Source organism: Acipenser ruthenus, chromosome 47 (assembly GCF_902713425.1).
Source record: "Acipenser ruthenus chromosome 47, fAciRut3.2 maternal haplotype, whole genome shotgun sequence".
Taxonomy (NCBI): Eukaryota; Metazoa; Chordata; class Actinopteri; order Acipenseriformes; family Acipenseridae; genus Acipenser; species Acipenser ruthenus.
The window spans coordinates 8538241-8564451 of NC_081235.1; the positions used below are offsets into that span (position 1 = coordinate 8538241).

Consider the following 26211-nt stretch of genomic DNA (forward strand, 5'->3'; position numbering starts at 1 on the left):
AAAAATAGGGAAGCATTGTAAAGCACAGAGAGGTCTGGTAAAGCACAGGCAAGCATTGTAAAGCACAGAAAGGTCTGGTAAAGCATAGGGAAGCATTGTAAAGCACAGAGAGGTCTGGTAAAGGATAGGGAAGCATTGTAAAGCACAGAGAGGTCTGGTAAAGCATAGGGAAGCATTGTAAAGCACAGAGAGGTCTGGTAAAGCATAGGGAAGCATTGTAAAGCATTGTAACACTATATCTCCCATTCTCTCCCCAGAATATCCCCTTGGAATTAACATGGAAAAAGAAGGTGAATAAATTGTATATTGTTTGTTAATACATTGAACTGACTCGACTGAAATAAAGAAGAGGACCACTGCTGTGAACAAAAGAACAAGCGAGCAAGTAGCCGAGGTCTGTCTGTCTGTCTGTCTGTCTGTCTGTCTGTCTGTGCCTTTTTTATATGCATTCTCATTCACAATAAATAGGAAAGCGATAGCCTCTTCTGTCTCTCTGATGCATTGTGATATATAGAGAGTATATATATATTATATATAATGAATCAGGATCACTAGAGAAAATCAATGAGTATTTATGTTTGTAATTATACTTACATCGCAAAAAAATATTTGATTTCTAACTGTGGTATTTATTTTGTATTAGTCAGTGCTTTGTTGTTTTGTTCTCTCAAGTTACACCACACCCCCCATAGATGTAGTGGAAACTGGGCTTTTGAGCTTCCAGAAGCTTTATTTTGACTAAATTATGAGCTGCAGTTGCGCTTGTTTCCACTAGGTGTGCTCTAGCAGCAGAACCCACTTCCTATTGGATAATCATGACTTACAGCAAACCTTTCTCTGGAACTATAATGTTAAACTGTATGTAAAGCATAACACATAAATGTGGTTTTGGAAAACAAATTAGTAGCTAATTATTTAGGATATGTGTTACTATACTATACTAACTATAGTAGAATTAGAATTTAACTTCAGTTTGGCATCCCCAGAACTAATAAAAAAAAGTGCATTACATTGCAGTAACCAATAAAAAAATAACAGTAAATATTCATATGTATTGATCGCATTAATGTACAAAACACAGGATATAATAAGGGCAATTTGGGTATGTGGCCAGAGGGGGCGCTGCCACCACCTCACATGGTTAGAATGCTGACCCAGTGGAACACTTGTGACGTGTTCCGGAGTCTTCATGGCGATTGACCATGCGACGCGTTGGCGACTCCCCCCTGAGGCCGCGTGTGACACAACGCGATCGATAAATTAGCTGCTATGCCAGGCTCTGTACCGACCTGCACATTTTGACCTGTGGAGTGTTTCTTTTCATAGTGGTGGATTAAAAAAAAAAAAAAAACAATGATGAAAAGATATGTTTTGCTTTGTTGTTATATTTTAAAAGAATAAAAAAATACATTTGAAAATAGAAAAAAAACGTGTTTTAATTAACTTCTGGTCATTTCGGTCAACTTTGTGCATTTTGGCTCTTAAGTCTTGCCTAAAGATAGATACACTGTACTGACTTCAAAATGCTGCAATGCAACACCGTGCACTGTATCTGAAAGACCCTTATGCTAAGACATACAAGCCACTGGTTCCAATCACCCTGAAACTTGCAGACATGCCCTCGTTTTGCTCAGTGACTTGTCTTGTTTCAAATAACTTGCAGGGATTTGTATGAATCTGTGAGGGTTAAACACATCAATGCACGTGTCCCCCAGCGCCACCCTGTGGCGATGATCGATCACTGCCCCCCTAAACTTAACCCTTTAAAGTCTGAGGCATGTTCTCTGCCCTGCTTACATGATCATCAGGTTTGTAAGCTTTGTAAAGCTTAAAAAAATGATTTGCTTTGAAATATGTTTGACTGGTAATAGGAAGCTTGTGTATGTGTGTGTGTATATATATATATTATTTAGAACTTTATCTATTACATTGCATGGTAGGTTTCCCTGCTGAGAAAACACTGTTTGCAATGTGGACTGTCCCTGAAATGTACCCGTTTGGTTTTTCAGTTGATTACAGTGAAGCATTGACACCGCAGTGTATATTTGCCACTCTGGGCAAATTGCAGACAAATTGCCCACTCCAGAGTAAATGTATGACATGGGCAATTTGTGTTTTTTTCTTTTTAATCAGAACCCCCCACCCATCTCCCAGAGACAACAGAATAATGGTTCTCATTTTCAAGCACATCCACATGCAGTGACCATCAGGCTGCTTTACCATGCGGCCATTCGTTACTGCGAAAGCTATTTTATTAAAGTAACATCTAGTGTCTTAAAACAAAACAAAAGTTTATATTGAAATTACTGTAAAGAAAGTGATCTGAAACTTTTTCAAATACTTAAATATTACTGTAATAAAAAAACATTGTATACAACTCATGGATCGTGTGTTTGTTTGGTTTCTTTGGGGGGGGGGGTACCTGATCATCATCATCGTCCCACAATGATTTCGTCGACACTAACGTGGTCCTCTGTGGTTTTTCCTTCCTGTAATATCACTGCGCTGGGTCTCACAGTGCTGTTGGCTGTTAATGATAAACCTTATTAAAACGAGAGTAGGGTTACGAAACCTGTTACCAGCTGCTTAGAGCCTGTTAATTTTTAATAGTCCGGCCGCTCGGCGCTGCAGTTTAAGTGTTCAGTTACCCTAGAGCTTCGCCCGAGCTCCTAGCAACTTCCAAACAGGACCGCTATCTGCTTTTCAGCAAGTCATTCTTCTGCTCTGTCAGCACATTCTCCAATGATGAAGAGCACACAAGCAAAGCTGCAAAGCGTTGCATTCGCTGCTGCAGTGCACTAATCCAGACCAGCTGGGATCAGACCTTTTGTTGAGATTGTGCCATACAACAGTGCCTGGTCTGGTCTGCTTTTAGACATGTATTTTCTACATGTATTTCTATAGAGCCAGCTGCTATCAGCATTGCAGTGGCACCATTCAGCACCCAGTCCTCAGGTCATTATTCCATGAGAACAGCTGAATGGTTTACTTGAAATGATTTGCAAAACAATCACTGGGTTAGTTCAGTTCATTTGAAATGCACTGTATTATGCTGTTCGTTAGAGAAGGTAGCTATCCATACATGATATACAAGGATCCCAACCTGAGAGCCAACCTGAATTAACATTAGAAAAAGGTTCAGTTAACCTCATGCCCAAGAATCAAAGTGACCCAGATCTGAAGACACAGTCTGAAGGGGGGGGGGGGGGGGGAGTTCTCCAATAGTTAGAATAGCATAATAAAATAAATAAGAGTCCCTGTCTCAACATTTTCAATTATTAAGACTCAGCACATCAACAGTGGATTTAAAAATGCTGCATTGCAGTTGCTGTGTTAAAGCCCCTCAGTATAAGTCTAGGTGCCCGTGCGCTGTGGGGTATCCAAGTTGCCCCCTGTGCTGACCTCATCAGAATGTGATACCCCCCCACGGTGTTCCTGGCAGCCCCCACTGTGGGAGACTGCAGGACATGGTAACAGTATGCCTGGATGAGCAAGATGCAGCCGTCTCCCAGGGCAGCCAGCTGCTTGTTGGAGGTGCGAGATCCGTAACTACGGCCAGCGAGGGGGAGGGCTTGACAAAGATAACATTACATTGAATCAGTCCAGATACCGACACGCTGTCTCCCTGCTAGCCACTCTCTGTGAGTAACAGGCAGCAGCAGGTCCTCCAGTTGCAATGCAGGAGGCTCGCTAGAAGACAGTTCGAGAGGGATTTTCACGAGAGGTTGGTAGCCAGGTGGACTTGGGTTAGAGCTCTGATTTCATATTGACCTTCTTTTCTACTTATCAGTCTGCAGTGGAGGGTTAGTTCAATTGGAGGTTCCTTAGCTATCTATGCAACACTACTGATACTGCTGAGCATAGCTGGATTGTTAGACGGCAGGCAGCCTTGGTTTAGTTTTCCAAATTGCATGAGCAAGACTGGAACCCATGATTGCTGATGAAGCTTACTGAAGCTTGAGAACTGTTACCATGCGAGATCTGAATAGAACAATCACACGAAGGCTTCATCATACACCAACTAGCCTAATAAACTAATGCATTTCAAGAAGGGTTTAAAAAAAACAGTATCTTCTGGGTGCGGGACGTCTTGTCAGTTTTTTCTGGAGCTGCGGCCCCACTCTGTCTGTATTTGTAGGCACTGACAGGCCGGGGGGTGACCTCTTTTTTTGTACATCACAGCACAAGTCACTTTTGGGGTCCCACTCCTCCTGCGCAATAACTCTGCAGCAGCAAATGGCAGACACAGAGAAGAAGAGGCCCCTGATCGCTGCCCGTGAGAGAGGTATGTGTGCTCAGCTTCAGTGATCTTGTATTTCCATTGTTTTCTTTTATTTAGATTCATTCATAGTTCTGCTTCCCACGCACATGCAGCAAGCAGAATCTTTGGCCAACGTTGCAGAATACTGTAGGAAGAATTATTACAGTACTAGTATAACTCAGATTGCAAAGACAGGCAAAAAAACTAATTGCAAACTATAATTTGATTAATGAGCTGTAAATGAAGGTATTTTCTTGTTCCCAAACTTCTCTATTGTTTGTCCGTTCTCCCCGTTTCAAAAGGACCAGGTCCTGGTAGATATGGGTTACCCCCAACCATCGGCTTCATCGGCCATGATTTCACGAGAGCCACCGGCCCAGCATACTCCTTTCACGGGAGGATGAGTAACGCAAGTAAGTGCGTGCCGAGTATTTAAAACTGCAGGCGACAGAAGTGTTCATTTTCAAAACATGTTAGTTCTCACTCCAGTGTACCTGCTCAACGTGAGCCAGTTATCTGCCGCACTTGAGTTAGCACCAGAACTCACGCGTGGCTTCTGAATATGACTGCCTGCCATTTCTGACATTAAAAAGTGCCAGCTATCTGGAATGAAACGTGCAGACACTGGCCCTGAATCGAATGCCTGGATCTTCAAACCTCACAGCAACACAACTAGGACCAGAAGTGAAGGGAGGGTGTTAACACTGCTCCGGCCACTAGAGGGAGCAAGTGGAACAGCTAATCTTGTGTTAATCATGTATTGAAAATAGCACAAATGAGTCAGAATGACACAGCAGCAGTTGCATTATAACCGAACAAAATTGCAATGGAATTGATTAGATTTGAAATGATTGTGTGTGTGTGTGTGGACAGTTTTGTCATTGTTTTAAACAGGGTGTTTTTTTCACCTCTTTGTTTAGTGTACTTTGTGGATTCGAGCCCCGGACCCCGGTATTACATTGATGCCAAAGTGACCCGCTTTGGAAGAGACGGCACCCCAGCGTACTCAATGCTGGGCAGAATCAGAGACTCCTGTGAGTAAAATAGCGATACTCAACCTAGAATAACGCAGAGAGGCTTATATTTGCACCTTTGCGTGTAAATCCAGGGTAAGGGAAGGTGAGCCACCGTGCAAGTTTTCAACACAGCTCTTACGGCCACAGCATCAGTTAGTGTAGGCATCAGATAACAGGAACAGAAGTCAATGGCAGACCTAAGTGGCTGTTTCTCAGGCAGCTGGAGGTGGCAGGTCTGTGTTTTTTTTTTTTTAACAATCTAACTGAATGCAATTGATAGATTGTAGTTCTATTGGGTTACAGAAGTAGCATTTTTAATTTGAAATAGCCAAAAATATCATTTTGTTAGTTCACATGTGGTTACGCCAAGCGTTTTTTTTAACATACAGTGATGCAATTCAGTTTTAGATGACGCAAGGGCAGGCTCACTACATAATAAGCGGTGCTAGTCAGACCCTGGCTACAGCAGCTAACGTCTGTCCACTACAGCTGCTTTCCAGACCCCAGGACCGGGGGCTTACAGCCCTGAAAATGCCCCTCACCTGAACAGACAACAAAGGCCTCCATCTTACACCATGGGCTCTCGTACGAGGTACCGCACGACGGACACGGTGCCAGCGCCCAACAAGTACACCCTGCCTGTCCTGCTGGGGTCCAGAGTGCCCACCAAGCCCGCCAGCGCCAGCTACACAGTGTCAGGTCGCACTAAATCAGGGGGCTACTCGGAGGACCTGTCTCGTACCCCAGGCCCAGGCAGGTACAACAGCACGGACCCCAGCACCTATCTCCCCAGACAGCCGGCGTTTTCTATGCTGGGCCGCTACGAGTTGCCTTCCGATGCCACCAAGAAGCCAGGGCCTGGAACCCACAGCCCGGAGAAGGTCACGGTCCACAGGCCTCGGCCGCCTGCCTACTCCCTCGGGGTCCGGCATTCCGAGTTCGTGACCCCACTCGTTATCGGCACGTCCGATTTAGAAATGCCGATTTAAAAAGGCTCGGAGTTACTTAATCTCTTTCCTCCAGTGCAAATGTTTTTTTTTTCTTCAATATTGTTTCTATACAACTAAGCTTTCATTGCTAACAAGTAAGAAACTTTAAAAGGTGCAAATTGGAGCCTGAATGAATTAATAAATGGTCTGTGAATCCTATAAATTCTTGACAGCAGAACAGCTAATAATGTACGTCGTTTGGTTCCATGCTTTAGGCTGACCACAATATTCTGCCACGTCATTTGTGTGATGGATCCTCTAATGCCTGCCAAATAGCCGAGTTTCCATTGCCTGAGCCATGTTCTGAAAAACGGCGGGCAGTGCAAACGGACCATATGCAAGAGCTGAAAATCCAATGACAAAAAGGCTTTAATTGGCAAAAAGGCAGATTATATTGCAGGGGGGGGGGGGGGGGGTCTATGTGCTGCAGCCGGCCTCTTAGCATGTCTTTCACTTAGGACACGAATACATCTGCTCTTTACACAAAACTTAATAGAGTACTTGAAAGGGTTTCTGCTAAGCAAGTCAGCTGCAAAAAAGACCAAGGACATCAAATTATTATTTGTCCAGCTTATGTAGATCAACTTTATTGTTCATGGAGCCTTGGAACTGCATCAGATCTCAACATGCACATTTATATACCAGGAACAATACATATACAATAGCACAAGTGTCAATTACAGTAAGATAAGTGTCTAAAAGCAAATTATATATACACACACACACGTATGGAAAACATTCACTGCAATTATATACTTCAAATAGAGTGTACATTGAGCTAAAACTTATCTAAAGGCTAGCTACTCAAGAAGCATTGCTTTTAGCAGCCTTTCCTGTCCATATACTCAACCCCTTTAAGCTAACTTTCAGAAGAGTACAATGCAAATACTCAAGTTTACACATTAGATTGCAAATACAGTGGAAAAGCATTTGACCACCCATTGGAAAATATCAGAACTGCGGGGAACAACAACAAACATGAATCTATTGTACAGCATAAAAAAAATAAAAAAAACAATTGAAATTGTGGGAGAGTGAAGAAGAGAAACACCAAGAGATACAACTAACAAAAAGAATCCTGCACAGTATTCACAGAATACAACACATGAAACCTCAGAATCAGGGATCCAGGTCTGACGGGGGGGAAAAACTTTTGGAAAAGTTGCATTTAAAACCGAAAGGTGTGGAAACCACATCTAAAGATCTGATCCTACAAGTGTGCATCAGTGCCCATGTATCACCATGTGTTGTACACACTTTCTTTGATGAGATCAGTTTAATTAAATTGCTTTGAACATTTACTGTCACTGTATTCCATGCGTGTGCACCATACCCCCCCCCCTCTTTTATTTTAAATATTCTAAAAACATACTTAAGAAAAACAAAACACAAGGGAGTCGTTCTAGCCCTCTTCACCAATGGATGATTAGCACAAACACCACATTTTTCATTTAAAATGCTCAACTTTCAGCAAATTGACAGTCAATGAGCACATTCCTTATATATATATATATATATATATATATATATATAATGTGCAGAGCCTTCTATTAAGGGAAAATATACATTCAGACCTCCTCCTGAATTCCAGTGTTTAAATTATACCAGAAACTGTCTGGTTTGACTTTTGAAATGCTCTTCATTTTCAACCAATTAGGCAAAGAAGCATTTTAGCTTTTTTTTTTTTTTTTTTTTAAAGATATGCAACCACTTTGGCATCGTTGATGAATTAGGGTGGAATGACCCAACAGTAAATCTAGTGCTTTCTAAATACAATGGATTGACGGAACAAGTGAATCAAACCCCAGAGTTAGCCACAGTTCAGCTGTCATTTCAGTGTTATCTGTGTTTTAAGCATCCAGATGACACGCCTGTTCAGGAATACTGACAGACATTAGCCAAAGGAAAGGACTGGCAGTCATTTACCATGCAGACTGCTGCGTTTCATACAGTTTTACAAACAAAACACCACAAAAAAACAAACGTACAGAAAGAAAGGATAAAAGTAAAGTTAGTACTTTTCCAGTTTCTTCATCCTGGTCAATTTTCTAATTGTTCTCATGCAATTAAAAGTATTTTTTCTTTCTAGTTTGGTCAACTATGTAGGGTTTATAAATAATACAATAGGTAACATACATGTTCAAATATGTACTGTATATCATTTTCAGTTCAGATTAAATAACCTGCAGTTTTAAAAGAAACAACAAGCTTAAAAGTGTCAGTCCCCAGCCCCAGCCCCAACCCCAGCCCCAGCCCCAGCCCCAGCCTTCAGTTCTGTGGGAGAGGTCTTCGGAACAGCAGCACATGCGGTTCTGTCAAAACAAAGAATAAACTGGTCATCGTGTGCATCTGATATTTGTGAAGGAGTGCATTTGAATATGAACTGATCAGCAAAGAACTACGAGCAAGCCAGGGTAACGGCCAAGATCAAAAGTCAATTTCTTTCTTAACAAACTAAAAGCACAATAAATAAAACTTTGCAATGAAATCAGGTCCAGCTGTCTCTGGACTCGTATTACACCTCTCAGACCATTCTGATCATACAAACATGCATTTACCATACAAACCGACAGTTCAATTTAGGTCTCTGCACATGGGTAACCAAGATCGTTTTTGTCTATGATCCAGAACTACTAAACACTCCATATAGTGCTGAATGAAGAAATACTAAAAGCTTGTTGAAAGGCTTGTTATTGAATTTGTGTTTCTTTTAGTATTTCCTAATAGTTTTTTGTTTAGTGAACAAAGTGAAGCTGCAGAAAGGCCAGGGATGGAAATAAGACTCTTATTGCAGGGCAGTTTCACCCATTCCAGGTTTTACTTTGAGCTTGATTAGCCCCAGTGCATCGGTAACAAGCTCAGGTGTGTCTTATTAAACTCATAGTTAAACCAGGAATGGGTCAAACTGCTATGCAATGGGAGTCTTATGTCCAAACCTGATTAGTACATTGGGCAGTGATCTGGCAATACACACTGAAGTCGCTTGAGCTCAGATGGCATTCAAAAAAAGACAATGCGATATGGGTTTACTCAATGCAAGGTGACTGCCTGCAACAAGATGCTCTCCATATTAAACCCAGTTACATTGCAGTGCAATTTGTCAGCAGTGCCACAGAAAAGGTAGGTCACTATAACCATCATGATTTGATCTCTAAGCTCTGAGAGTGTAAGAGTTTGCCCGAAAAGGGCTTTGCTGTTACCCACCTGGTTTGTGGATCATGTAATGTACCCATCCCTGGCTCTGCTGGACCCCGAGACTGCGCCACTCATCCTCGGACATCAGGTGCGATGTTGGCACCAGTTTGGCAAGCTGCTTTGGAAGCAGGACGTGCCTGGGTGGAGACAGCGAACACATCACAGCGCATTCACCAAGCAGAAGAGAAACAGACCAGTAAAGCTTGCTCTGCACACATTAAAAACATAGGGTCTCCTTTTTACATCCAGTGCTGACTCTGTCTTGGTTTTTAAATCTAGCCTGAGGACCCACTCGTTTGAACAAGCCTTTTCTGAACAGCAAGCTCAAGTCAGCTGTCGAACCCTGATGTCAAGCACCGCGAGACGACTTCTGGTCTTGAAAGGCGCTATATAAAATGTGACGTTGGCGTTGTTGCAATAGATACAACTTTAAATCACATAGCCCCAATATTATCATTGCATGCAGTAGTAAAAGCATAACTAGCCTACTGTAAACGTGTGTAAACAAATGGACTGTCAAGAAGGCCTGCACCCATTCCCAATAAACCAATTGAATTGTGTTCTTAGACGATGGTGGCAGGTTAATTTGTGTAATAAAGTTACTGGTAATTTCCACCAAATCTCCTGCAATTATATGCATCACTTTATTTTGCACAGGAAACCAACAGAGCCTAAAAAATGAGAGTTTCTTTTGTTGTTGGCCAAGTCTTGTGGCTACAGGGTACCGATTCTCAATATTTGCTACAGACAAAAAAACAAGCTACAGAATGTACATTTAGGCCCACTTCACGTTTCTAGCAGCGTCACTCATGTGTGAAATATCACCGTTACACAACACAAAAACAATGCAATTAACCTTCAAATGCGGGACTTCTTTCATTACCACCACAGTGCTACAACTGTACCACCTCACTGCCTGCATACGGCACATTCTTTCGAATTTAGGAAGATTTAATCAGGTACACGGTTTTCAGTTTGTATATTATTCTTACATGCGATGTGTTTGTAAAACTTGCTTTTTTTTTAAAATGTTTATCAACAGTGGCAAAATAGCCGAGTGTGTATTATTAAAGTTAATAATGTACATTATTTATTTATGTACAGTAGGTTAGAGGTGATAATATTGAATTGCACATAAAAAACAACAACAACAATGTTTTTACGTGTCTCTTACCTGTACTCGAATTCCTCGTCCGTGTATTTATCCGAGTAGTAAATCTGTTTCTTCGACATCTTCGCAGAAACGTGTTTATACTGTGTTGGTATATGTTATACCCGTAGCTTTTAGAAAGTACAGACCGGTTAGTGTGGACACTCTTCTGTCCAGGTGCACTTTGACAGTATTTTTCAGTCTGTTGGATCCGCCCGCTGCCAGTGAAACAAGATTTAAAATTAAACCGCCCGCTCCTGCGCTCCGATTGGCGGAGACCCGACCAGCTGCGCCGGGTGAAAACAAACGGCTTCCCGAGGCCACGCCTCTGAGGAGAATGCGTCAGCCAGGGCGGTCATTACATTAGCGATGCGTTCTGCACCTTGCACTGAGAGAGACCGAGGCATTAATCTGTCTACCTCCAAATTTATACACAATGCTGTTTATATTTTACGCATGCAAAATTTGGGAACGGCCAGAGATCTTTCGACCCATCAAGGCTCTATCCTTCCTTGCACGCCGCTCGCCCCTAATCTAATTTAACAGGACAGACTCTTAATTGTTTCTACAAAAGGGTTTCAGTCAATTATATGATACCTACGTAGCACTCTGTCTAGTTCGTGCATTTATAACACTCTGGTTGCTACATTTCATCCCTGAACGTACTTGCTTCCGTCTGCGTCCTCTGTCTTCGCTCTGCTAAATTGAAAGCGGTGCTTTGGGATTGTCATGCGTTTTAAGTAACTTGAGTCGCTGAAGTTGTAATTCTCAGAAAGCGCACGTTTTTATCCTCGAATGCACTGATGATGAAAATCTGTGCGGTACAGCACAGCTCAGTCAGAGCGCTTAGTTTAAATTAATTTCTCCCTGAGTCCTTGCGGTATTAAAATATTAAAATCAGCACACGTGGGTAGAAATGCGGCTGTGAGAGGGGACTGGTGACTCAGTCACGCAGTAGAGGCCTACTCATCTGCTTTTCGTTTGTCAATACAGCAAACCTTTTCTCTACACAGGGCATTTGATGCCTACATTATTAAGGCGGCTGCGGGGGTGGGGAATGACAGGCTGCTAAAATGACTAAATTACAAAGATTAGTCATAGTACCATTTTTCACTGCCTGCTTGTTTTAAACATGCCTTGTTTTATTCCACAAAACTTTACACCTGTTTTTATTGTGGGCTGTTTTTTTTGTATTTTAACAGACATTTTGATTAATAATTGCAGTTCAGTTTACAAGAGTTTGAAGGTTGTTCTCGTTTTTCAAAGCACTGATAACCTACAAAAAAATATATATTATTATTTGTTTATTTATCAGACGCCGTTATCCAAGGCGACTTACAGAGACTAGGGTGTGTGAACTATGCATCAGCTGCAGAGTCACTTACAACTACGTCTCACCCGAAAGACAGAGCACAAGGAGGTGAAGTGACTTGCTCAGGGTCACACAATGAGTCAGTGACTGAGGTGGGATTTGAACCGGGGACCTACTGGTTACAAGCCCTTTTCTTTAACCACTGGACCACACAGCCATATGACTTAAAAAGGCCCAATACGAGCAAATTACTTTAATAACACAAAAATAAAAATGAAAGCTCCTTTGCCGTGTTTCTCTACCTTTTTGGAAACTAAAGCCTCTGAGGTGAACTTTAATATCGTCGGGGCAACTTTTCTAAAAGAGGTCGCAAGACTGTACCTTGTGTGTCTTTTTGTAAACAGCGCAGGGGGAGCAGTGGGTTAGCGGCTCAGAAGGGAAGGGGGCGGAATGACCTTTACATCCAGACTCCTACTCTGTTGTTGTTTTTCACTGTGTAAACCATTGAGAGAGGTGGTACACGACAGTACACTGTACAAACTGGAACACATTGACTGTAAACCGTGAGAGAAAAACACACGAACATCATCAAGCGGGCGGACGGACGGACGGACGGACGGACGGAGGGAGGGCGGGGGTAACGTTATACACTAATTTATTTGTCTTTTTTTTCTTTCTATAATCATTATTTAACACCCTGCCTTCTTGACAGTCCAGTTAGTTTACAACGTCCAGTCTTCCAGGTTGGTTCAAAATCAAGGCATCAAAGCGTCCCTGTTTTGGGAATGAGACCCCTGACTGCGTGTCCTATTTACATGTTTAGATTGCCTCTGTGCTGTCAGTCTGTGGTTAAGCAGAGTGACCTCAATATGATATGTGAGCCGGGCGATTCGGTGCTCTTTGCAGAGCGCTGAATGAAGGTCTGCACCGACATCCTGTTTGCTCTTCACCCACCGCACTCATTAACGGCTCGGTGCAACCGCATCTAAATACTGCGGATGAGCAACCAAATCCAATTTTATGAAAACTGAAATATTGAGAGGTTATCAAGTTTTGTTGATGGTAAAATTAAGCAAAAAAAAATAAAACCCCTGATGAAATCAGGAAACGTGAGAGCCCCAGCTTTTCTCAAGACACCCCTCAGCTGATCATCGCTTTATCTGGGGACCCCCCACCTCACCCCAAGTCTGAGAACTGCGCAGGCACTATACTGTGCCCTGACTGACTACAGGGTAGAGATGTTTCAGTGAGTGAAAGGTTCAGAGAGACACATTGCAGAATCAGCAATCCTCCACCTATTACCAGCCTATTAGCTGAGGGGGGAGGGGGGGCTGTTTTTTTTAAATGTCACGTCTCTTTCAAACATTAACAACAGTTTATATATAACTTTTAAAAAAGCAACAGTTCCACGCATCAAAGCGTCACCTTGTGCTTTGAAACAAGGAAGTGTCTGTGACTGGCGTGACGAGAGGGTGGGATCCGAGTGGTCGATGTGGCTTCCTATAAAAACGAAAAGAAAGAAAGTAAGTACTTGCACCTGTCACTGTTTTATACGACATCTTGCTATAACAGACCTGACACTGCGACGTCGTTTTAGATCTGAAGTCTTTCTACAGACCCGAGATTGTTCAGTAAGTTATGCGTTTGTGGTTTTGTATTGGAGGGTCGGTTTAACTCGCTGTAACATGCACAGGTGTTTCTCTGTGCTAAATTACACTTTGCTATTTGATTATACAACAGCTCTTTTTATTATTTAATCTGTTGTTTACTCTGTTTACTCTGTTGTTTGTTATTTAGATTTTAATGGGTTAGACACAGCAAAGAGTGCGCGAGAAATCCGCTCTCCTCTTGAGATAGCCCCCGAACGCCTATAAACCCACAGCACACAACCAGATGCAATTCAAGTCCAATTGTAAAAGATGTTTCATTTTCTATTAAAGGTTTGACCATATGTGTAGTTACTGCGTTCGACAGTTTTTTTTAGGGTTTATTTGGAGCACACTCTGCACGTGCATATATAAACTGTGTGTAACAGTCAAGGTTCGCATTTCTGAGTCCTGCTAAACCCAGTTTGTGTGATTGCATTTCAGGTTCAGGGTCTCCTGGTTGCTAACAAGCTCAGCTCTCTACGTCTGCCTCGGCTGTACAGCACTGAGCTCATTTTGCTAATTGAATTCATTTTTTTTTTGAAACGCATCAATTATTAAAGTTATTTTCGAGAGGTTTTCTTTTTTAAAATGCTCTTGTAATGCATTCAGGGCAGCGGCTTCCAACCCAAACAGCTCCAGGAAATGAACATACGTGGCTTGGAGGGGGGGATGCTAATTTACTGTGGGAAACTTTTACAAGGGTAAAGCTGTTGGGTCCTGCACTCAGCTAATTAGTGCACGTGCTAATTACAACTGCACCGCTGATTACGCATTTCCATGTTTGTTACTTAAGGGAGTGCCACGATTTCTATGCAAATCTAGTCTGGTCAAGTCCGATACGCATGCCAATTAAAAGATATAACTTTTTTTTTAAACAACACTGTGGACCCTATATAATATATACGATAAAGACAATAAGGGAATACGGTGAACGTAATAGTGCAAAAAATGCCAACTTAGTTGAAGGCTGGTACAGTTACATCACCGTTCTCAGTCATCCCTTGCTAGTTACATAACGCTACAGTGATTTCATCCTCCTCTTGGCTTTGCACTTGCTTTAAAAAGGGACCCTGTTCCTTTAAAACCTCACTATAACGCCGTCGCGAAGACGTGAATTCTCTCCTGGCTGCCCGCTAGCTCCCTGCCTGCTCCAATGGGAGGGAAGGAGAGCAAGATGCTCACGTGCGGACACAGTTCCAGGGCAGCGGGGCTCACAGACCAGCAATAACACCATGATGACATCATCCCAGCTTGGGGGGGCTGAGACACAGCTGGGAGGGGGCAGGACGGAGAGAGCAGAGCTAATAGAGAGAGAGTGGGAGAATAGGAGCAGACAGCCAGAGAGAGACGGTCAGAGGAGGGGAGAGAGAGAGAGCAGTCCGGGAGCAGAGGCCTTTTTGGGTTCTTTTTTTTTCCTCCAGACCGTCCCGGGCATGCTACTTAAGCCCAAGTATGGCCGCTTCCGCAACGACTCTGTGACCTCCTCCGATGACCTGATGCAGAGCCTAGCCATGAGCGGCAAAGTGGTAGCCACGCCGGTCCCTTCTGCATCCCCGTCAGCCCGCCCGCCCCCACCCCCTCCTCTGCCCCCGCCGGAGCGCCCCTCCTGCCCCCCGGCTGAGCCCCCCTGCCCGGAGAGCGAACAGGACGCCGCCACCACCTTCTGCATGCTCATCCCCAGGATTCCTCAGTGGAAGTTCTCCAACGCCTCGTCCTTCCTCAGCAGGAGCCCCTCAAGCAGCTCCAGCAGCAGCAGCAAGGACCTAGGGGGGAAAATGGTGGGGCCGGGGGCCAACGGCGCAGCGACTGGCCCCGTGGCTAGCCTGGCAGCCGTGCTGAACTCTTGCGACCCGATCTGTGTCACCCCTTGTTCTTTGCAGGCGATGCACAGGCTGAGGGGCGGTGGAGCTGGGGCTGGGGGTCCCAGCGGCAGTGCCGGGAGTCCAGGGGCCCAAGCCTTGGATTCAGGAGTCTCAGGAGCCACGGGAGCCACGGGAGCCACGGGAGTCCCTGGATCCAGCAGGAGGGGACGGGTGGCGGGGATGAGGCTGGCCAGCGAAGGGGTTACTCAGAAGGGCAGCTTCATTAACAAGCCGACCCAGGGCTGGCTGCACCCAGATAAGAAGATTATGGGACCAGGGGCTGCCTACATTGTCAGGGTAGGTCTGTGTTTGCTTGCTTGTCAGTTTGTTACAGGGTTTGTGCATTTGCTTATGTAGGCTTTGAGTAAGAGTAAGGTCTTTATCTTAGTGGGGGTTTTTTTGTGTTAGTCTTCTGGTTTAAAAAAGCATTGGATTCATTTGATTGTTTTGATCATAACTCACCCAGCCTTTCTATTGTGTCGTTTCATGTGATGCATGTATTCCTTATTGATGTTATATTGCTTACATTATTACATCAGTCATGCTCTTATATCAGGTGTTTTTCCATATAGTAACACTAGATATATCCTGCACATCTATGTACAGGGCACACAGTAAGCTCCACACTGCTAATGCACCATAGCTGGATGTCACAGTGCCGCTCTCATTGTCTGTCTGAAGCAGGTGGAAACCCAAACAACGTAGTGAACTCACACAATGCCTGCGTCGTCCCTTTAAAATCCTGCATGGACAATTAGACAGGGAAATTCAGCTTCCACAGTCTTTGGTGCTTATCTGAGACCCTTCTAGTGCTGTGCCAGTCCTGGGTCCTGTACAGATTTAAAAAGAACGTTTTGTGTTCCAGGCAAGAGTTTAAAAACACAATTGTATTCTTTAGACTTTGTTTGATTGTGGAAATGCCCTGCAGATTACAGTACTGTGATCCTTGATGTCTACCACTGTGGGGGTTAGAAGTCCATTGTTGTGGTGGTTGTTGTTTGCATAATCAAACCCCAGCAGTTAAAAAGGGTACCGCCTTAAAACCCATGTTACAAATGCCAGCCCTATCTGTGTGTCTTGCAAAAGGTTATCAGTGAAACTGAACCCCAATTGTGCTTCAGCTGAAACAGCACCAGGGCTATTTAACGTGACAATCTTGTTGGTTGTCAGGAGCAAGCCCGGGGATTTAAATGACGACGGCGCTGTCCTTAGAGAACACCACAGAAAATACGATGACTTTGTGCGGCAGGACCTTTACCCGATTCAAAATCTAAGTTTCAGCAGCCCCCTTGACGTCATCACGTCTTACACTGTGTGTCAGCGCACGCTTCCTAACTGGATTACACAGAGAGATTTATTCATGCTTATATTTGATTAAAGTCATTTTGTATCACATGAGATGGAGTATAAACAGGGCTACAAAGCAGCTTTTTTTTTATGATCCGGCCCCATTAACAGCAGCAGCGTCTTGGAGACAGAGCAACGAGGCAGGATGTCACAAATTAAATCACACTGGCTTCCACAGTCACTCCCAGGGCTGCTGCTGCTGCTGCTGCTGCCTGAGTCCCTCCTTTGTCTCTTTCTCTCCAGTTGCTTTGATAGGAACGGTTCGGCAGTGTGTCATCAAAACATCTAGCTCTCCAGATGGGTGTTTCCTCTAATAAAATATTCTCAGTCATTTCTGTTTGGCTGTCTGAGCCGTAGGACATTGTGCATAACCTCCTACTGCTGCAAGTAGTAACAGGAGCAGGCTTGTTTGGCTCCCACTTGTGTGACGTAGTCATTTTCCTAATTGATCACAGCGAGTTGCTTGGCCCCTGATTTGAGTGTGACGTCATTAAAGTACTGAGTAAGGTGCCGATCAGTGCTTCAATTATTCAGGGGGCATTAGAAATGAGATGATTTATTATTTTGGAGAGGGAGGGAGACCAGCGAGAGGGACAATGGCAGAGGATTTTAGACCCCTGAACAGCTGCCAGTGAGGTGGCCTGTCTCCACAGGGAACCCTGATAGGAGTCTGAGAACACTTAGCCAGACTAATGAAACCTAAGTATTGTCGTGCCCCCCCCACCCCTCCTCCTAATCACACTCTTACAGCAAGCTCTCTGCGTCGTGATCTCTTTACAGGACAATTAAGACCATGTAAGTGTCAATTATGATGTTTCTTGTAAATGATGGCCAGCGTGGAGAACATGAAATAACACTTCCTGATACAGAAGACTGAAAACAAGAGCAGATTTAACTGGGGATTAGTTATTGTGATTGTGATTAGGTTTGATGAAGATGATGAAGATGATGATGATTAGTTAGTTGCTTTTAATCAGTACAAAGTGTCTGTTCCCTGCTCTGTGGCATTGCCGGGTATCCTGTTGGATCCTGATTCTCCTTGGATACAGAGCTGCTTTGCTGTAATTGAATTGCTCCGTCGAACATGTTTGAATCGGCCCCCTGGCAGACGAATGTTTCAAAGCTGTTCTGTCTTCTTTGCAGTACATGGGTTGCATCGAGGTGCTGAAATCGATGAGATCCCTGGACTTCAACACTCGGACCCAGGTGACAAGGTGAGCAGACAACGGAACACGGCGTAACAGTGTTCACCTTGAAACGCACTGAGGGAGAGCCAGGCCAGCTTTTAAAGTGCGTCCTCCTGCCTCTCATTCTCACCAGCAACACCTACACCCCTTTAAAGAATAACCAGGTTCTTTCAGGTCTATACCTCTTATTAGCACTAGCAACCCTCTCCTTTCTTCTGTTAAAGATGTTTTCTGTAATGCACTTTGTTCAATGGCAATGCTACAGCACTAGAAACTCCTGCTGCTTCCTGGTATGAAATCACTTCCTGTAGCCACCAGTGGTCCAGCCTAGTGGGCGGTGCCCGCAAACAGAGCTTGATGATTGGTGGGTGAGTGTTCTGAGGAGTCTAACCTATATTAATACACTAGTCTTTCCTGGATACACAAAGTTTCTGTTACAAACCTTTCTCTTACAGTAATTGGGTTTCTTCTCGAACACAACAGAGTGCTTCAGCCTGGTTAATGGCATAATCACACAATACGAGTCGCCTGTTAATGTGGTCAATGCAGCCCATTAGCCCATCGATAGCTGAATAAACTAGCTTTGCAATAATGCTGATTGGCAATGGCTTTGAATTAGGGGAGCGATGAAGTCCAATGTTGTGAGAGCCAGGTTTATTTACTATATTGTAGATGGGTACGGGTGCGGGCAGCCCTCCCTCCCAGAGCCGGTGTGGAAAGTGAAGGATCACAGCGATCAATAAGAGTAATGTGAGCTGCGATGCGAGAGCTAAGTGCACCGCAATGTATTATTGATGCTGCTCCCTAATGACATTGGAGTAGAGCAGAGAGAGGCAGATGGACACAGGCTGGAAAATCACAGAAACAAAACAGAGCAGGTTAACCCCTCGTGGGCTGCCGAGTCAGGAACGCACCCTAACAGCTCTACCGATCCCATTAGCAGTGCCGTTCAGCACTCAGAGGTGTCTCTATCCAATTGCAATACAAGGAGCTCGCTGGTGCATACCATGGGCAGCATGCATCACCTGCACCCACCAGACATACAGAAGCCATGGTGTCAGATGCATGGTGTCAGTTTAAAGCATTGGAAAAACTAAAACTTGACGCTTGAAGCTTGGCCCATTCAACACCCAGAATTCCTGGGGAGGAAGGCTGTGCATGCATGAAAAAATCTCTGCAGTATGTAACCTGCTGGAGCAGAAAAGGCATTGCATATGCTTTTCGGGACTCTAGTAATGAATGAATTTAATTAAGCAGGGGAATAATGATAGAGGCTCATTTAACTGGGTCATGGCAGGGCAAGACAAGCACATATGCTTCACCTAGAGGCACACCGTGCGCATACAGTTCATGAGCGAGCAATATGAACAACGCAGTAAATAAGTCTTGAGGTTATTTGTGTGCAGCTTGATTGTAATCACTTAGCTGGCGTTAGACTGTGACCAAAGAAAAAAAACAACAAGATCTGAGTTTTTTTTTTCTTACACGAGATAAAGTTTTAGGTACGTGAGAAATAAGTAAATAAGTTAAGGATGTTATTTTAAAAAAAAAAGTAGCTAGTTATTAAGAATCATAACTAGCTAGCTAGCTACACAGTGATACAGTGTCATTAAAATGACAGCGTGACCTTTGAACTGAAACTATAGCACAGGCAGTGATTCCATACCAGGAAGCAGCAGCAGCAGCAGCAGCTATTGATTCTGCAGCACTTGATTCTGTAGCTGTTGAACCTGCACTGCACTGCACTGTGCTTTGCAAGACCATGCCGAGTCTTCCAGTACAGCAGTACACTTTTCCACCGGTGTGACTGAACTAGGATGTGTAGTGACTGAGGCGAGCGCAGCTCAATTCATGTGACACGCACACTGCTACTCCGTTACATGTTCTTTGCTTGATTCCAGGGAGGCGATTAACAGATTATATGAAGCAGTACCTGGCGTGAAAGGAGTGTGGAAGAAGAAGGTAAGGAGGCGTCCGCACATATCCCTTATAAAATGTTTGCTGTGTTATTTTCTGCACAGTATCTTTGCAGTTCTATCATGCATTTCCCAGGGTTACAACGTGCTTTTTCCCCATATTGTATCCGGGTTCTTGAATATGCTTTACCATACCTCGCTGGTCTTTATAATGCTTTATCATGCTGTCAGCGTGCTGTGATGCTCTTTGCTGTGCTCTTTCTATGGGACGGACTGCAGTTCTTGAAGAGTATCATTCTTTGGTATCGTTTCAGGCCGCCAACAAAGCCCTGCTGCAGATCATGGGGAAGAGTAACCTGCGCTTTGCCGGGATGACCATCGCGGTCAACATTTCCATCGACGGGCTGAACCTGATGATGCCAACGACGCGGCAGGTAACCGTCTCTGTACCGCCCTAGATATAAGAGAGCGTTTCACACTGCAGCAACTTACAATGCAACGAAACACTATCCGAGTGATCCTGCCACGCTGGGCACTGCTGTGCCCTTTGCAAAACATGCTTACTGGACAACACAAGCTGGAGGAATGCTGTAGCAAGCAGTAACACACCACAGTCCTCTAGAAGTAATACAGAACAATAATAATAATAATAATAATAATAATAATAATGTTCCGGTGTCACAGGTCATCGCCAATCACCCCATGCAGTCCATCTCGTTTGCGTCGGGGGGAGACACGGTAAGACTGACCTGTTTTTCTATTCGGGGTGTGTTGATGCTCTGTAATTGCCTTTAAGAAGTTATCAGCAGGTATTCAATATTTATGAGTATTTTAAAAATTGGAAGCATTTTCTTCTCGTCCGGGGCGTTGACATTTTCACTGCCAATGAAAACACGGCTTCGGTGCGGCGGTAGAAACGTCAGCGCCCCCCAGAGGAGAGGAAACTAATCTTCCAGTCGGCTTTTAGAACACTCGGGAGGTGAAGTACTATTGGGCGTTGTAAAGGTGAGGGAAGGACAGGCTTTTGTTGGTTTGAAATCGGCACGTTGGTGAATGGATTTATTTACCAGCGTGAGGATCGGCGCACCCCTCCTGCTCATTCACAGTACAGCCCTGTGCAGTACAGTCCAGACTCGCAGACATGCTCTTCCTAACGCGCAGTCTCCTTTAGGACACTCCAGACTACGTGGCGTACGTGGCTAAGGACCCCGTCAACCAAAGAGGTGAGGGCAGCTCCTTCAGAGGCATTAACTGAACCTACTGTTTGAATGCTTCTCCAGCATGCAGCGTCTCCGATATGTATCATATGTAAACAGCCTATTAGATTCAGTACCCGTTGTTTGATATTCTACGCATGGTTTGAAGAAAATGATTTTAACAAGAAAAAAAATATTATGTTGCTGCATTCATGCAACCAAAATGAAATAACGTAACAACAGTCGACTCACTGTTGCGTTTTTTCCCTGATAAGCTGGTTGTCCCCTTTATAAACGTTTCCTATAGTAAAGGCACAGCAAAGTGTAATAAAGCTTGGTAAACGCATAGGTAAGCATTGCAAAGCTACACTACCATGTCCCTATATCTGAACCCAGAGATGGTAATCAGACTCCTATTGCACAGCAGTTTTACCCATTCCAGGTTTTGCTACAAGCCTGATTTGCCACAGTATAGGTAACAAGCTCAGCTGTGTCTTATTAAACCCATAGTGAAACCAGGAATGGATCAAACAGCTGTGCAATGGGAGTCTTATTGCCCTCCCTGGAACGCCTGTGCTATCATGTCAATGGTATCTATGTTTCCACTAGCTTGCCACATACTGGAGTGCTGTGACGGCTTGGCTCAGAGTATCATCAGTACGATAGGACAGGCCTTCGAGCTGCAGTTCAAACAGTACCTCCACAGCCCTCCCAAAGCCATCTCAGCACCCGACCGGTAAGAGCCAGCCTCCTTCTCCTTTTCACCCGGAGTTATCTATTCAGCATGGCAAGGGGTACTGGGTGGGGTACTGTGGGTCCCCAAACGCCCCATCCCCAGCCTGCATTTAGTCATCTGTCCGATTGCATGCTGGAACTTTTGTAAACTTTTTATCATGAAAGTTAGGATTGGCTTAGAATTCACAACTGATATTACATTTTCAATAATCTTTCTGTATCATGGCACTGAAAATATTGAAACATCATCTTTCTCTGTGGCTACTTAAAATAAACACTAATGTGAAATTCAAAATAAATACCCACACAGAGTAAGACTCCCATTGCATTGCAGCTTGATCCAGACCTTTTTTTTTTTATTTTTACCTGAGCTTGTTACCTCTACACTGGCACGTATTAAAAGCTGGAATGGGTGAAACTGCTATGCATTCAGAGTCTTATTTCCAGCCCTGACACACCGTCAGCATAAATACTACAGAGTATAATTTGTTACAATGTATGCAACATGTTTGTTCTGATATCCTCTCCCCCAGAATTATAGGGGTGGAGGAGTCGGCGTGGGGAGACGATGAAGACTCTTCTGAGCACGATTACTACAACAGCATCCCAGGGAAGGAGCCTCCTGTGGGGGGGCTGGTAGACTCCAGGCTCAGGCCTGGTGCGGCCCTGCTAGGCCACGTTCACCCCCAGCCGTGCCGTGGCAACAGAACCCCGCAGGTGAGCGAGACGCAACGAGGTGCTTGCAAATCCGCCGGACGTTTCTACTCGGGATTAAAGTGTGTTTGTGTGGCTCTGCGTTGCAGTTCGGCTCGCCTGTCAGAAGAGCGGGGTGCCAGAACTCGGGACCCCCCTGCTACGAGACGCACTGGGAGACGGACAGTCAGAGCAGCTCCGGTAAGAACAGCAGCCTGGAGCAGCGCTGCACCACAAGCACGTAGAGCGCTGCACTCAGTAGGGGTCCTAGGAGCAGGTAACGTCACTAGTCTTCCTCCAGAGCTTTGTTCACACGTCAGACGCAGGCAGGGTTGGCTTATCGGTTCGTTTCAGTTTTAGCTTCTTGCACACAAGCTTCCTCCCTCCTTGAACTTAACTAAACAGATCCGGAACAGTGTAGCGAATTATTCAAAAGTTATCGGTTTCTAGTGATGGATGAGTGTCCTGTTGGATCCTGATTGATTCTCCTGGGATAGTGAGCTGTGTGTCGTGTTTGAATCCTCTGTATATACTAAACCCCTGCTGCAGCGTGTCCAGCACAAGAAAGGCGTGATCAGAAATCCCTTGGTGCACGTTTTAAAACGATACTGATCTGTTGCTTTTCAATACTTTCATGTACACGGCAGTTCAACTGCTTCCAGTTTCCTGCCCAGGCCTGACCAGCGACGGTTACCTGTGTGCGGACGGGCGCCCTCCTGGTTGCCGTGACTACGAGGACCACCTGTACGTGAACACGCAGAGTCTGGAGAACTGGGAGCCGGGGAGCGAGGGGGCGCAGGAGAGCCCCAAGAAAGACCTCTTTGACATGAGTGAGTGTGCTGCATTGTGGGGAGCATTCAGTGTTAGTGTGCATAATGGGGACAGCCAGAGGCGAAAGGCAACCACAGTATCAGCTGTAATTGTATCACACCATTGGGGCTTGCAAACTGTGCATAGATCCACAGCACCCCCTTGTGGCTTGAAAATATATTGCAGAAAAATATGGATCAACTCTGCCACCTAGTGGTGAAACCATGTCATAAACGTGAATTACAATCAGCACTAAGGTGGTGGGAGACGACAATTAATTAATTTATTGATTATTTTATAAACAAATGTAACACAACAATATTACTGCAGGGTGTCTTGAAGCTGCCTGCCAGCATTCTCACCAGACTAACGGCTGCCGTTCACCCCGCCCCTCAGGGCCGTTCGAGGATGCGCTGAAGCTGCACGAAGCTGGGGGGGAGAGCCCCGCTCTGGAGGATGCGTGGCCCAGCCCGCCACGCCGGCGCGCCCCCATTGCTCCCACGGAGGAGCAGCTGCGCCACGAGCCCTGGTACCACGGACGCATGAGCCGACGCGACGCCGAGAAGCTGCTAGCCATGGACGGGGACTTCCTGGTGCGGGACAGCGTGACGAACCCGGGGCAGTACGTGCTGACGGGCATGCACAGCGGGCTGCCCAAACACCTGCTGCTGGTGGACCCCGAGGGCGTGGTGAGTCCATGAGCCTGGGGAGAATCTGCCAGCACCGCCTGGAATGGGCCTAGTGCGAGACACGGTTTATTGTCATGTGGTGTTAAGGCGACTGTCGTTACTTAACCCTGCTTAATCCAGTGCATACGTGCAAGGAATACAACATAAGAAACGTGAAATACTGAACGCCCTTAACGCTTGTACAGGGATTTAAAAAGGAACTCTAAGTTACTCTTGAGTTTGGACTATTTCATCAGTTAATTGCTACCACTAGAGGTCAGCAGATCCTCTTTTTTTAATGGCACATTTAAAGTAGGCTACACCAAAAACCTTTAAACTTCCTTCACATCTTTGTTATCCCCTCCACAGGTGCGTACAAAGGACGTCCTGTTCGATAGCATCAGTCACCTGATCAGCTACCACCTGCAGGACGGGCTGCCCATCGTGGCTGCGGAGAGCGAGCTGCACCTGAAGCAGGTGGTCCGGAGGAAGCAGTGACGGCCGCTGTGAGTGGGGCATCATGGGAGTTTAGCGCTGACATCGGGGTTCACCATTAATGGATTTTCAGTTTCTTGGTGGTGCTGGTGTTTGGCACCGGTGCAAAACTTGCCTGTGCATTTTTCTTTTTTTTTCCATTATTTTATTTCTCCATCAGGATTTTCCCCAAAATAGTGCTCCCCCTAAATAGCACTACAATCAGGAGCCATTACAACCATTGACATTACAACAGCCTTAATATCTCTGTTCTATGGATATTAAATATTCTAGCCGGGCGGTACGTATCTGTATTCAATAGGAGCTTGTTAACATACGAGTTAGGCATTATTTTTTTAACTAAGCTCTGTATTTTTAGATTGAATGTGTTTAAAATGTATTCCATTCTAAACCCATTCCTGCAATGTATTTTGTATCTGTAGATAAGTCTGCAGGACTGCTCTCCGGAATGGCTTTGGATTCCAGAGAGAGAGAGAGAGACGCGCAGCACAGGCCAGACTGAAACTCTGTTTCCTATAACCATGGGGATTTTCCAACCAAGGACTAAACACTGAGATTGCAAAAAAAAAAAAAAAAACTGTTAAGGCATGCTGGTAGCACACCGTCCTTAAACCATGTCCTGTCTGTGTGCTTGAAGGAATAAAAGACTGAACAAGACACTGGGGGAACGGACGAGGCTTCTACGAGAGCACAAGCAGACAGGAGGTTGACACGGCCGCCCCAGACTCTTTCTGCACCCGGGGGGGAGGACGTTTAACACACTGAAGCACTACTGTACAAAACCACAGCGATTCTTTCCATTATGTAAGCGGGGGTAGCACTGAAGTGATTTTAGGAGCTCCAGATTCATCAAGAGCACATTAAAACACACACGCAGCTCCATCAGTATATATATGATACCGTCTCTCTTTACACAAGCTCGGGTTACAAAAAGAATGCTGCTTGATCTTCCACGTAATAAACCATACATTCCAATAGCATTCTGAACTGCTAACAAAATCATTTTAGTTCCCCTCTGCCCGTGCAAGGAGACCTGAACCACGTTAGCCAGTGTTACTGCAGTGCTGCTAGAGGATTGTACCACGCTGCTGTCAGAATCACCCTGAGAAGCATGATCATAATGAATCTGCCTCCACGGTGCTGAGAATGGACTGTTCTGCACTGTGCCGAGTCCTTTGTAAAGTTTTGAAGATGTTCTCATGAGTTCTTGTAAATGCTGTTCTTTTCAATCAGGACTTTTGAAATAAAATAAGAAGTTAAAAGAGAGAAAGGAAGTTTGACGGGAAGGTGGGTGTGGCTCCCTGCGATTGCAACGTGAAACCTTCTTTTATTTGAAATGGGATTCAGATGTGTTTTTTTGTTTTTGTATGTGTATAAGTTTTTTCCTCATCATCTCACAGTAATTCCGTGTGTCTCTTTCAGTTCATCAGTAATCACCCTTTATTTTAATCAGTTGGCTCACTGCTTCAAACTGCTGATGCTGTTTTTTATATTGTATTTGTTTATTTTTTTATACCACAACCATCCAAAATCACAACCTTGGGTACATTTTACAGTATTTTCAAATCTAACAACATGATTCTCTTTGTCTAGTAAGTCCTCTTGTAACTACAGTCAACCCCTGATCTCAGCACCTATATATAATTCCCCTTTCGCCTGGTCATTTAAAATACACCCACAAGAGCTCAAGAAACCCAAGTAATGTTCCCCCCCCGCCCCCGCCCCCGCCC

The 26211-nt window shown here is 44.7% G+C and overlaps 4 protein-coding genes across 6 annotated transcripts in view; 3 read left to right on the forward strand and 1 right to left on the reverse strand.

Annotated features, from left to right (window-relative positions):
- Positions 1–2377, forward strand: part of LOC131721045 (C3 and PZP-like alpha-2-macroglobulin domain-containing protein 8) — a 34145-nt gene extending 31768 nt beyond the window's left edge. Inside the window, exon 43 of the mRNA XM_059014061.1 lies at positions 258–2377. Coding sequence (XP_058870044.1) covers position 258 — 1 coding nt within the window. The 3' untranslated portion in view covers positions 259–2377. The remainder of the gene's footprint in view (positions 1–257) is intronic.
- Positions 2378–3621: 1244 nt separating this feature from the next.
- Positions 3622–6648, forward strand: LOC117401205 (outer dense fiber protein 3-like protein 2). The gene is made up of 5 exons (XM_034001725.3): positions 3622–3724; positions 4183–4285; positions 4564–4674; positions 5182–5295; positions 5767–6648. The coding sequence occupies exons 2-5, from the start codon at positions 4237–4239 to the stop codon at positions 6264–6266; spliced, it is 774 nt and encodes a 257-aa protein (XP_033857616.2). The 5' UTR covers positions 3622–3724; positions 4183–4236; the 3' UTR covers positions 6267–6648.
- A 1270-nt stretch (positions 6649–7918) lies between these two features.
- LOC117962275 (cyclin-dependent kinases regulatory subunit 1-like) lies at positions 7919–11565 on the reverse strand. Its single transcript, XM_034911647.2, has 3 exons — positions 10636–11565; positions 9471–9598; positions 7919–8578 (listed from the first exon to the last, which is right to left on the reverse strand). Exons 1-3 carry the CDS (start codon positions 10692–10694, stop codon positions 8535–8537), a joined length of 231 nt encoding a protein of 76 aa, XP_034767538.1. The 5' UTR covers positions 10695–11565; the 3' UTR covers positions 7919–8534.
- Positions 11566–12561: 996 nt separating this feature from the next.
- Positions 12562–26179, forward strand: LOC117401420 (SHC-transforming protein 2). Of its 3 annotated transcripts, none has more exons than XM_059014040.1 (14): positions 12562–13446; positions 15453–15731; positions 17925–17995; positions 19870–19930; positions 20199–20318; positions 20569–20622; positions 21056–21107; positions 21690–21816; positions 22349–22532; positions 22619–22709; positions 23156–23338; positions 23715–24007; positions 24356–24492; positions 24904–26179. In XM_059014040.1, the coding sequence occupies exons 1-13, from the start codon at positions 13414–13416 to the stop codon at positions 24482–24484; spliced, it is 1677 nt and encodes a 558-aa protein (XP_058870023.1). In that variant the 5' UTR covers positions 12562–13413; the 3' UTR covers positions 24485–24492; positions 24904–26179. The 3 variants fall into 3 exon arrangements, with proteins under 3 accessions (XP_058870023.1, XP_058870024.1, XP_033858007.3); XM_059014041.1 differs by lacking the exon at positions 12562–13446 and adding an exon at positions 13453–13554; XM_034002116.3 differs by lacking the exon at positions 12562–13446 and having other exon boundaries at positions 13596–15731.
- The last annotated feature ends 32 nt before the right edge of the window (positions 26180–26211 follow it).

Bases quoted from the DNA above. Each gene is read 5' to 3' on its own strand.
- LOC117401205 (XM_034001725.3), top strand. From the start codon at position 4,237: ATGGCAGACACAGAGAAGAAGAGGCCCCTGATCGCTGCCCGTGAGAGA. The intron at 4,675-5,181 runs GTAAGTGCGTGC...CTCTTTGTTTAG, and splicing joins CGGGAGGATGAGTAACGCAA to TGTACTTTGTGGATTCGAGC. The intron at 5,296-5,766 runs GTGAGTAAAATA...TGTCCACTACAG, and splicing joins GGGCAGAATCAGAGACTCCT to CTGCTTTCCAGACCCCAGGA.
- LOC117962275 (XM_034911647.2), bottom strand. From the start codon at position 10,694: ATGTCGAAGAAACAGATTTACTACTCGGATAAATACACGGACGAGGAA. The intron at 9,599-10,635 runs GTAAGAGACACG...GTCTCCACCCAG, and splicing joins GACGAGGAATTCGAGTACAG to GCACGTCCTGCTTCCAAAGC. The intron at 8,579-9,470 runs GTGGGTAACAGC...TTGTTTTGACAG, and splicing joins TTACATGATCCACAAACCAG to AACCGCATGTGCTGCTGTTC.
- LOC117401420 (XM_034002116.3), top strand. From the start codon at position 14,805: ATGATGACATCATCCCAGCTTGGGGGGGCTGAGACACAGCTGGGAGGG. The intron at 19,931-20,198 runs GTAAGGAGGCGT...GTATCGTTTCAG, and splicing joins AAGGAGTGTGGAAGAAGAAG to GCCGCCAACAAAGCCCTGCT. The intron at 21,817-22,348 runs GTAAGAGCCAGC...CCTCTCCCCCAG, and splicing joins GCCATCTCAGCACCCGACCG to AATTATAGGGGTGGAGGAGT.